The sequence below is a fragment of the Poecilia latipinna genome, unplaced genomic scaffold (genome assembly GCF_001443285.1).
Source record: "Poecilia latipinna isolate Pla-1442-1.1 unplaced genomic scaffold, P_latipinna-1.0 Scaffold1130, whole genome shotgun sequence".
Classification (NCBI taxonomy): domain Eukaryota; kingdom Metazoa; phylum Chordata; class Actinopteri; order Cyprinodontiformes; family Poeciliidae; genus Poecilia; species Poecilia latipinna.
Genome location: NW_015113746.1, coordinates 31,755 through 43,819, shown reverse-complemented (window position 1 = coordinate 43,819; position 12,065 = coordinate 31,755). Strand labels below are relative to the sequence as shown.

Genomic DNA, 12,065 nt, shown 5'->3' with positions numbered 1-12,065 from the left:
GGTACAGACGTATGGGGACCATGCGTGAGGTCCTTCAGTGGTTCGCTGGGTCTTTCTTCTCTCAACAGTCAGACACGTTTTAAATTACCTCAAATGTCAACTCCAACTCTGTCCCAGTCTGCCAAATCTCACCTGCCAGTTGCCACAGCTGTTGATCAGCTTGCTGGATGAGGGAATGCAACAGCCACACAGCTGTGTGAGACCAAGACGATGTTGGACTCAACAGTTTTAATCAAAAGTTTGGAGACTCAGGATTCCTAGTTTTCACAAACATTGCTGCTTTGTTTCTTTTTACTTTGGTAGTTTGGATTGATTTAAGGTTGCTATAGAGAGTGATTAGATGAAATTCAGTTTGACGATGCTCTGTTTACTCGTCTCGGCATGCAGGATGTTAGAACTGTAATTGAAACTGATGGTTTGACCTGCTTTCTGATTTATTGGACTAGTGATNATCTGATCACTTGTCGTATTGAAAGGACATTTCCAGACGTCCTGTCAGATTTAATGCACTTAGTTCTGAAGCAACAGAACATTATGTCCACACCTTTCATTCTAATACACTCACTATTCAGAGGTAAATACACTGACATGAAAACGGTATGTTAATGATATGACAGAACTCAGTAGCTTTGTTTTCATTAACCATAAAATTGAGCAAAGTGGAATTATGAAAATAAATGTCCTTAATAGAAAGACAGCAATTAAAAAAAAAACAAAAAAAAACGAACTATTTGATAAACGTTTTTTGCTTTAGGGTGTCATGGTTTTTCAGCCATAATCGACATTTGTGTATTTTACAGAACTGCAATGGAAACACTTTTTTCACATCGCTCCAGTTAGTACACAGCAGCAGCTGTAGGAACTGGCCTGACTCCACCAGAGCTCTGACAGCATCAAACTGCTCATCAGAAGTTGAGTTTGTTGTTCAAATGTGTTGAGTCCAAAGTTCTTCAAATCAAAGACTGCGGTTTCCCCTAAATGCCACTAATATACGTAGCTGTTCCCAAGTATAAGAGCCTTTCTGCTTCAACGCCTGAGTGAGACGCTGATGGCTGATTGTGACATGACTGAATTATGAATATATCGCTGAAGTGTTTACATCTGTTGCCGCCATGATTTTAAATGTCTTATTGCATGAAAACACGCATTCATGGGTGATTTTAATTGCATTTTTTATTTAATGGAAACACTACTGTTGCAAAAGTGAGTCTTTTTTTTTTTTTAAAGATAAGGAGAATATCAATAGTTTTGCGAATATTTAAAAAGGAAATGCAGCTATGGTTTCACAGAAATCCCATCATTTCCCCCCATTTAGTTCTGCGCACCATAGGGTTTTCTTTATTTCAGAATACATATACAATATAAGAAAGGAAATATAATGACAGATTATTTAATGAAATTAATCTTTCTTCGTCTTGAATAGCAGGAAATGACCTACTGCCTGTAATCATCCAAACATGCCACTTAATCAAACTGTAGTCCCAGAATGCTGGGGAAAAATTCTGACATTTCCTTTCAAAATCCCTGAACTGATCTTGGCCTGTCTCTCGCTTTAGGTTTCGTATTCAAACCTCATTTGTTTGGATTTTTTTTGTGTGTCTGTGAGTCTGAGAAAAAAAAAAAGAACAAATGCAGGAAAGGAAGGCACTTGAATACTTTGTGTTTGCTTTGCAGATCTAAGTGCACAAACATAGACAAGAGACAACAGTGAGTTGTCATGTTTTCACAGAAACAACCCTGATAAGACGGATTCTGCTGGCAGGAAGTTCTGCCAAAGAGCGAGTCTGTAGGATGGAGTTGGGTGCTGTGTGTGAAAACACAGAGGAGCTATGGCTTTGAAATCCACTCGGTCACTTCCTGCATTCATCTTCCTTTGCTGCCCACCTCTCTGAACATGTGCAGAGCTCTGGCGGTGTGTGCAGCTCTAAGGCTACATCCATTTATTGCTTTTTTTTACCATGAACTGTGTACCAACTCCACCGCCCTGCGGTAAATAATTAATCTAAGTCTCAAAACTGCCTTGCAATTTTTGCACTTCTTGATACAGATATCAAAGGAAGCATACATGGTGTCTTGGTTGGCGCAGAGCATCGCCCTGATCCTCGTCTGATCAGGTTCCCTGTGAAGCTCACTTCGCCTTAGGTTGGATGTTGATGTAAAAAAAAAAGAAAAGAAAAGAATTTTGCAGCAAAACTGTCAAAATCAACACAGACATTTTGTAAAAAAATAGTAAAAAAAGTGGTGTAACATAATAGCTGAAAGGATTTACGTGTTTGTAGAAGTATTGCCAGTTTTCTTGTATGCGTTCGGGTTTCTTGATACTCTCCATCGAAGCGACTAAAACGCTGCACCAAGAGGGAAAAAAACAAAAACAAAAAAAACAGATGTTCATGTTAACGTTGACAGAATAGGAGCAACCTCTGGTTTTAATTGCCTTTCTCCTCCTTCTCACTCTCTCTCTCTCTGTATGTTTTTAAAATTTTCAGACACAGCATATGTTCGCGTTTTCATCAGCGACGTGAACGATAACAAGCCCGTGTTTGCACAGGCGTCTTATGAAGTTGATGTGGATGAGGACGCTGACGTGGGCTTTGCTATTCTCACAGTTAGTGCCAATGATGGGGACGAAGGTAGGTGGAATGAAAAAAAAAAAAGGACTCTACATGTGAACGTGTGTGTGTGTGTGTGTGTGTGTGTGTGTGTGTGTGTGTGTGTGCGTGCTTTGACATCCGGTGATATAGAGGCAGAATAGAATATGTAGGCGTGAATGTGGGGCCAGTGCTAGAAATGCATAATCAAACACATTTACACAAGCCACACTGCCAGACTGCTTCGCTTTTCCCTCACTTTAGGAAGAGAAAAATCCTCTTTTAACTCTGCTGCTTTTGTCTGACGCCCGCTTACTTGGAAGGGAGCACTATAAAACATGCTATAGAGCTAAGAAAATCACAATAATATGTGAGGTTGAATCAGCCACCGTGAAAGAAGCAATTTAATATAACATTTGATGTAAGCTGCATGAAGAAACTCTGAAGGATTGGAAATGTGTTCTCTAATGATTTTTTTTGGGCTTGAAAATATTCTCCATCACTAAAGTCAATTATATCTCACAGCTAAGGTTTCTTTAAAAGCCGGGTGCAGCTGACGGACGTCCCTGGAGTCTTATATCAGCTTCTTTTTCTCTCATATCTTCAACTTGTCACGTCTGGATCTCAGTCTGGTAACGGCCTACGAGGCGGTTTTCTTCTTTAAAGGATTCCTGAACACTTTTGGTTCTTTCAACCATTCAGCACAGCAAATGACAAGCAAAGTAACCCGTAATTGTGATGAAAACCTTTCACTGGCACTACATCTAATGACTTAAAACTACTCTCCCAGCGCCCAAGAAGAGCATGGAGAACACATGGAGGAAAGACTGGCTGCGCTCACACAGAAGGTCTTGATGCTAAATTCCAATATATTTATTTATTTACTTTGCATGATCATTCTACGGAACAATGCAGTATCATGCAGACTTCTGAGTGAGCTGGATACGACTCCAAAGTGAGCTGCTTGCGCAGAAGGAGAACGTTGCCGTCACACAGCAGCGTGTTGCGTACAGAAGTCATGGATGGAGCCGACTCTGGATCGGTTGTAGTTTGTTCAGCAGTGTTTAATCAACAAGTTCACAAATACAATACAATCTAATAAAACAAAAAAAAGCACAACTAACAACGATTGTTTGTGGACAATATACGACAGCTTATCTAAGGAAGTGTGTCAGACCAAGAGTGACAGGACTGGGATGAAACCAGCTCCACTGACAAACTTCTTTCATAATTCTGAATTTTATTATTATTTTTTTCTGTCATTGTTTATGCCTGGTATGGCTTATTCTGCTGGAGAATTATGTATTTTTTATTTGTTATAAATACAGTACAATAAAGGCTCCATAAATACCAAACCATGTGTTAAAGCATCCCGGTGTACAATTAGCTAGTTCAAGTTTAATCAATTTAAATGTTAGATATTTTACTCGAGAAGATTAAATGCAGTCCCGACTCTTTGGAAAGAAACACAAAGTCCTTTAGCTTAGCATCACTAGAAAGCTATGAAGCATCTTCTGTCTGTCACTGTATGCTGCTTAAACAAAATGGTGTCATAGACATTTTTTGGTCCTTATCAAGTCAAAATAAGCAGGCAATTTAAAGACTGCTTCCTTTGCTACTTCAAAATAAGAGTCTCAAACATACAGGGTGTTGATTCAACACTCCGGTGCGTATTCAGGGCTCATTGTAACAACTTAGACTCAAACCTCTAGACTAAGCCACAGCTGACAGCAGCTCGACAGCGCAGACTGCACCTTCCTCAGAGAGACTGCAGCTTTTTAACACGGCGCCCTCGGCTCAGCGTGGGGTCATGTGCTGAGCCTGTTTCTTCTCGCTCTGATAACCCTCAGCAGCTGCGTCTTGGGAACTTCAAGAACAATGTAACTTAGCAGTCATGAGCTTCAAGGCAAGCAGTCGGATGAGCTGAAGCATCTTTTGGATGGAAAACAGGAAAACATCTTCTGGAAAAGTGGCAGAACTTTTTCTCTTTATCAGCAGCACTGCAGTGACGACTGGAACAGTCAAAGTTCCGTTGGGTGCTGGTCACTGAAAATCTATCCATAAACTCTCTACCTTATGTGAATGAAGGCCAGCCAGAATTCATTTGCAACTCTCCTCTTTATAGACGTAGTCAGCTTTCATCCATTATATTAGTTTCTTTTATAACAGTGAATAAACAATGCTTCAATTCTGGGTCAGTCCTTCTGTTCATCTCTTTCTTAGATTTTTTTGTTTTTGTTTTTGTTTTTAAGTCTCTGAATGATCAGTTTTTAGTCGCCACCCCAATAAATAATATTGAGGGAGAATTTCTACAGGGAAAAAGAATCGTATTTATACATTAAATCAGTTTTTTTTTTCTTATGTAATATACAGTTGGACAAACTGAAAGAGCTGCAGGAGATCCAGGCTTTTCTAATGTTTGACCTTTTCGGTTTGATTGCATGAATTTAGATGGAAAATTGAGAAAAAAGTGTCTCTTCTCCAAAGTAAAGACACTCAGAAGCTTTTCTTCTAACTTTAAATTTAACGTCTGCATCACAGTGTGCCAGATGTGATTTCCATAAAAATTCATGTCATTCACTTCACCTCAATAGAAAATGTGTTTCTTATTGTCATTCTACTTCTGGAGACTTTGTAGGATGACATTAGTGTACAGGTGCATCTTGATAAATTAGAATAACATAAAATGGCATAAATTACTGCGTCGATTGGTGTAGTAATAATAATCTGGGGTTTTCATTAGCTGTGATATGAATCCAAATTAGTATAAATATATGCTAAAAAATATATTATCACTCTATGTATCTATATCTACACAATCTATATAAAGTGAATTTTGGGATTCATTTAGTGAAATAAATCAACATTAATATTCTTTTTTACATATTTTTTTAAAATGTAATCATTTGAATGTAAATAAATTAATATTTTGATCATTTTCTAATTAATATCTTCCAATAGATTTTCTTTTTCATAAAACGTGCCACTGTCTTTAGACTAAGAGCAGAACAAATTGCGATGCTACGTCGTGAAATCCATGTATAATACATATCTTTCAGCACTCACTAATAATAACCAGAGCCTGTAGGTAGTGACAAAGGTGATGTGTTGGTGCACCAACAGTCGGGCTGGATGGCTGCATCACCAGAGAAATCTTTATTTTAATTTTATATCGGAAGTGCAGCAACACATTTAATTAGAATATCCCATGATGCGTGCGCCGAGCTGTTCGTCACAAGTTTTCAATATTTTCATCTGCCAGAAGCAGCACAGTCTGTCTGACTCGGACCTTATAGAAGGGAGTCAAAATACCTTTAGAGAACATAAAGTCATGCTTGTCCACAGAGACACTGAAATATATATTACATCCATATTAAGGGTTTGTACTGCAATAACACGATGCTATTGGTCTGTGCCAAACTTGGAATGTGTTGCTGGATGATAATCCCTTTCCTATGTGAATCCTGTAGATAAGATTATTACAGAGCTTCACAGTGTCATTTTCTATCTTTAAAGGTAATGTGACTGAAAATGAACTTCCATATATAGCAGCTTTATGTCGCAGCATCTTCCCTTTTTCAGGCTGACAGAAACTGAACCCCTTTACGTCCTGAGTGAGAGAAAGAGGCTGATATAGGAGTAACTGTGTATATTTTATTATCTGGATTTGAATTAGGTCTTTCTTGTACAGCTTTTAGCTGATAGTACTGCTGGCTGACGGAGTTTTAGGGCCATACTAAGAAAAAAATTAGTTACCATACTTAATTAAAATTATGAGAGTAGTCGTATGAGAATGCAGTTGAAAGAAGTCATAATAATAAAAGAATAAAAGAATAAAGTCATAATATTCTGACCTTATTCTCATAATACTATGATTTTATTCTCATATTATTTTGACTTTATTCCCATATGACTTTATTCTCTGAATATTATGAGTTTTGTCTTGCAGGTTTTTTTTTAACATTACTCTCTTTTCAATTATTTTCTTAGCATGGCCATAATCCGTCTCAGTATTTAAATGTTTCACATAAGAAAGACTCCATATGACATCTCATAACCAAATGAAAACATTGGGATACGTTTTATTTCACTTATCTAGAAATGCTAAGTTAGTAATTTTTGCTAACTAATGCAACTGACAAAAAATCTGCCTCCTTTTAGATTTTCTGTTATTGATGTTCTGTCACATTAAAATGTTTCAGAATAGCACATTTTAACCTGAGTAAATACAAAAAGAACTCTTCAATTTATGATTTCACTTGTAAAGAGAAAAAAACTCCCCAAATCAACAACTTAACCAATACTGGTGAAAAGCAGCCAGTCTTTTACATCACAAGGAGGAAGTTATGGCCTGTCTTCTTGGTAAAATTATTTTAATTCGTCCACATAGAAGGACTTTACAACACGGATAGCCTAATTAAGACCAGACCACATCATCTCAGTTCTGTTCATTTGCAGTGTTTACCTAGGATACTTCAAATTGTCATTTAGTTTTCTACACAGCAGCAGACTTGCTGGTTTGCTTCCTTCAGATCATATTCCAGCTATAAACAAAGTGTGCTTGAGTCTACGGTCAGCAAATGACGGCCGAACATTCTCCCTCTAGATTTTTTGGTAGAAAGCAGAATTCATGTTTCCATAAGCAGCAAAGAAGTCCGAATCCAGTGTACTCAGTACTTTGGTTGTTAGGACAAATGAGACGATGTTGTAGGCAGACTGGTGAAGAGGAGGACTTGCAGCCCGAGGCAAAAGACCTTGAAGGGGCATGACACTGCCATCCTTTGTCTTTATTTTTTCAACTTTTATTTATTTAAGATTTGCTTGCAATAGGTTTCTTATGCTGTATGTGCATCTTATCCATAAATTGATCTTAATCCCAGACTTTTCTAAATAATTTATTCAGAGATGAACCAGTCAGACCTTTTCAAGTTTCTTTGAGTTCTGACCTGGCTAACACATTCTTTTTAAGCAACAGAACACATGAAAGGAGTTTTGATTGTAGAAATAGTATTTTTATTCCAAGACAAAATTCAAACTTTATAATTGCCTTGACACAATTATTTGCATCAAGGCATGTGCGCTTAACCTTTATCTAATTGAGTTCAGTTTTAGGTCAGTTTCTTTACATAGCACTGATTGAATGTCTCATGGCACTTTACAAGATAAACATTCAGTTTATATGCAGAAACATCTAGTCAGTCCAATCTAATCATGTGAAAACCTTCAGTTACATGCATTACATCTTGATCCAGCAGGTTACATAGAGTCATTGATCTTGCAGAAATCCTTCCCTCCTCCTGTGCAAACGTGTGGTAACAGACATTTGATCACATGAAATCCTCACTTTTGTAGCAGTTCCTCACACTGTGCATGCATGTGATGACAGTAAACAGGAAAAATGGACTGTTAACAAGAAGAAACCTCCTGCAGAACCTGACTCAGCGTGAACGGCCATCTGCCACGACCGACTGAGGATCTGAGAGGACAGAGCAGAAACACTGGCCTAGGAGTCAATGATTAATAACAGGTTGATCTGAGTTCTCTTAAAGTAAAAAAAAAAGTCAAAGTGCACGCTCTTGGTTGAGTTGTGTTGTGATTCATTCAATATAATTGGCATTAGGAGGATGGGGAACATACTGGGTTGGACGAAGAACCCATTAGTCGAAACGTAATACATTTCCATTATAAATACATCACTATAACTTACAGTAAAATTCATATTGCATAAGTGCAACATGATCTACAGAATGTAACCAGAAAGGCATGAATGCAGCACCAGACTTCATCTTTATTGGCACTCTGGGGTCAGTAAAGCCCCTCACCCAGAGAGGAGATGTAACTTCAAAATTGGTACATTTGGGGGGAAAAAACATTAATTTTCTCTGGAGTTGTTTGTTTATTTTAACTGCTGTATTATTCCCTGTACAGTTCTGCTTCTTTTCCTCCTCCTTTTGGATTTCAGTATTTTCTAAGTGCTTAAGGGATTTATACAAGTGCAAAAAAAAAAAAGACAATGAGGATGAATCAATGGAATGCAATCCTATGTATTCCCTAATGTCTCATTTAGAATGAAAACAGACAGACAGTACAAAACGATCTGGATTAGAGCATTCTGCTCCCTCCTTCCTTGACTTTCATCTCCTTAATAAGCGCTGAATCTCATCTAGCCTTTAGAGGCCTCATCTTTCCCTTTCACATTAACATCCAGGGTGGAGGATTGAGATGCAGGCCATGGCTTTACCAGGGGTTTCATTTAGGAGAGCATTTCATTGATCAGCCACTAATAGATGACCAAAGATGCTTATTTCAGGTACAACCATGAAGAGATTGTATTGTGAATTCTCGGGATCTTAGACAGGCATTTTTTCTTTATTATTATTATTATTATTATTATTATTTATTTATTATTTTATTTTATTTTATGCAGAAAGCAGGTATTTTTTATGGCTTTCTTTTTTCTTTTCTTTTGAAATTATGACACTATAGGTACAGAGTGCCCACATCCTTAAAAGGGCTGAAATGTATGTGTTTAAAATTAAGCATTGTTTTCTGCAACTCCAGGCTGTTGAGGCTACTGCTAACATACCGATGCTAGCCTGCTAGCTAGCTAGCTTTTTCGTGTCTTATCGTGAGTAAGTCTATATTTATCACCAGTTGGCTGGACAAAGTTAATTTATTTGTGTGGATGTATAGGTTTTAAATTTCATTCATAATGATCTGAAAAAGTGTTAAGTGTTTCACTCAAGGTGAAACTTGAAGAAACCCTGTGAGTATTATATAGCATTATAGCATGCTCTTCTTTTTTTTTTTTTTCTGGTGCAGGTGGGAATGCGAAGCTGCGTTACCAGATCACGTCAGGAAACACAGGAGGCGTGTTTGACGTGGAGCCAGAGGTGGGAACCATCTTCATCGCTCAGCCTCTGGACTATGAGCAGAACAAAAGGTGAGCCTTCTGTCACAACACATCCACACAACACTTCATTTTCCTCTTCTTCTATTCGTTAGCGCTGGGCTATAAAAGTTAAAGTTGGAGATGATTCAGTTAGTTTTTAAAATTTAGTTATTTAGTTATTTTTTTATTGATGTTTCTAGGTTGTTTTAGATTTGTTTCAACAGACTTTTTTTTTGTTGACAGATTTTTTTTCTTTGTGTTTGCGTGTGTGTGTGTGCGCGTGTACATATTCCAGGACCAGCAGGGTATTTCTCTCTTAGTCATTAAAAATCCAAAATAAACCTCAGGTAACTGAAAAGTACTCAGTTCCCTGTGGGGACGCAGGTAAAAACAAGAAACTTGTGCGCACCAGATATTTTCTGGAGTGCACGAGAAAATATTGTGAAATTTGAAGAGAGCTATAACTTTTCCTTGAGTTTTTGGATGCCATTATAATTTATATTTAGTGTTTTCAGGAAGTTAGATATTTCTTCTACTGCTTCCAGTCTCTTTAGTAGCCTGAGCTGTTGCTTGGTTGGTTACCAAGAGTATCCAGTGTGTATGAGAAGCCAACATTTGTATTTTTTTTATCCATGTACCTTTAGGGAGGCATAGAACAATTATGTATCTTTTTAAAAAATATATAAAGAGGACCCCTAGTATTCGGAAGGGTTAAGGACTATAGGCGCCCATGAAGAGCCAAAATTCATGAATACTTGAGATTTCCTCTAAAAATGTATATTGACTATTTTAATAGTTTAAACAACAAATATGCCTTAATGTGCATTAACACACAGAGTTACAGTTAGCTACTGCAGTGGCTAACATCCAAAGTTTTTCTTATACCTGCTTACAAATATATATGGAATATATGATATCTAATGTGTTAAATTCTGATATGAAGCAGCAGTAAGGTGAGAGATTATTTCATTGCAGCCACAGAAACTTATTCTGATGCCACCATTTCTTCATTTCAACTTTTCCCATACCTTTCTGATCATTGAACTCGTTCATTCACAGCATGCGTTCCTGCAGGGATTAAAATGAAGTCTCATTCCTTATAGGTGTCTTCACAGAGCTCCCATGGTGTTTTCTGACACACTCCTTCCACTGAACTGTGTAGTCCTTTGTGTTCTTTGTAATTATTTTGCCAGGAGTTTCTGCACTAAGGGTGACTCCACAGTCACTCAGTGAAGTGTACCTAAAGCTTCCACCTTAAGTCATGCAATGGTAGATAAATGTATGAAGCAATTTGTCATTATTGTGCATATGGTGGATAACAGCTTCATTATCATATCTGCTTAACAGAGAAATCATACAGAAAGTAAACAGCTTGACTTAAATGAGCTGCCTGTTGAAAATGCAGCTGGTGCTGATGGAAATCTGTAATCTGAGACTTTTTTTTCTTCTTCCTATGATTTTACTTCAAGGTGCACATCTCAGACATTTTTGTTTCGTGTTGACTGAGCAAGCATGTGTGATCTGATTCTCCAAACAAGTCTTTTGGAGAATCGCATTGATTGAATTAATCAATAATTGTCAATAGTAGTTACTACTTGTTTATTTCCTTATTTAAAAATGAATAAAATTATTTTTTATTTGCATTTTTTATGTATTTCTAGTATTGTTTGAAAAAGGCTTAAATAAAAAAATACATTTTTTATCAAATTAATTGATTAATCTTCAGAAAAACCAATAGATTAATCAATAACTAAAATATGTGTGAACTACATCAGTAATATATTAAATTTAACTGGAGTATAATGTCTCAAAAAATTGCACTTAGGCAATAAAATGTTTATTTTCTTTTTTTAAATGGAATTTAATTCTCTATTTGCATGTTTGATATTGTTTATAAAAACCCTTAAATTAAAAATTCCTACATTGAAATAATAAAAAACCCCATTAAATTCCTTATCATAAAGTATATCACTACTTTTAATTTTTTTATTTACCAACATCATCCAACCAGATGAGACTCACCTTAGATGTGACCAATTCAGATGTAGAGTTAAGACTTAATAGATGTGTGGGAGAGTCTGATGTGAGAGATGCATGTGTTTAAGTCAGAACAGAAAACAGAGAAGCTTTCTGTAGGAAGGGTGAGTAAATTCATACAACTCAAACCTTCCAGGTCGTCTTACAATCCTAAGGTTGTAGAATGCCAACTGATCTGTGTATAAGTGCAAACAGATGTTCACATCTGTAGTGTAAAGCACTTTACGTGTCCAGTATGAATGGATTTATATTATATAAATTCAGTCCATTTATGTTATAGAAATGGGTTTTATTTGCTATACCAACTCAAAGCAATGCATAATAGGAAAGTGAAAGAAAAGTGATGCCTGGTTTTCAAATGTTTTATTAGATATACATCAGTAAATATGGCACCCATCTGTATTCAGGTCTGTTTACTCTGATACCTGAACAATCGGCACCAGTAAGACCAAAGAACAAAGACAGATCAAGACATTTAGACTAGAGTTGGGATATAAAACAACATCCCAAGCTTCCATCCATCCATCCATCCATCCATCCATCCATCC

General features: G+C 36.9%; 1 protein-coding gene across 1 annotated transcript in view; it reads left to right on the top strand.

Moving 5' to 3' along the window:
- Window positions 1-12,065, top strand: part of LOC106959912 (neural-cadherin-like) — a gene marked incomplete at both ends in the record, with an annotated part of 118,587 nt that overhangs the window by 87,043 nt on the left and 19,479 nt on the right. The window contains 2 exons of the mRNA XM_015052765.1: window positions 2,487-2,630; window positions 9,411-9,531. Coding sequence (XP_014908251.1) covers window positions 2,487-2,630; window positions 9,411-9,531 — 265 coding nt within the window. The remainder of the gene's footprint in view (window positions 1-2,486; window positions 2,631-9,410; window positions 9,532-12,065) is intronic.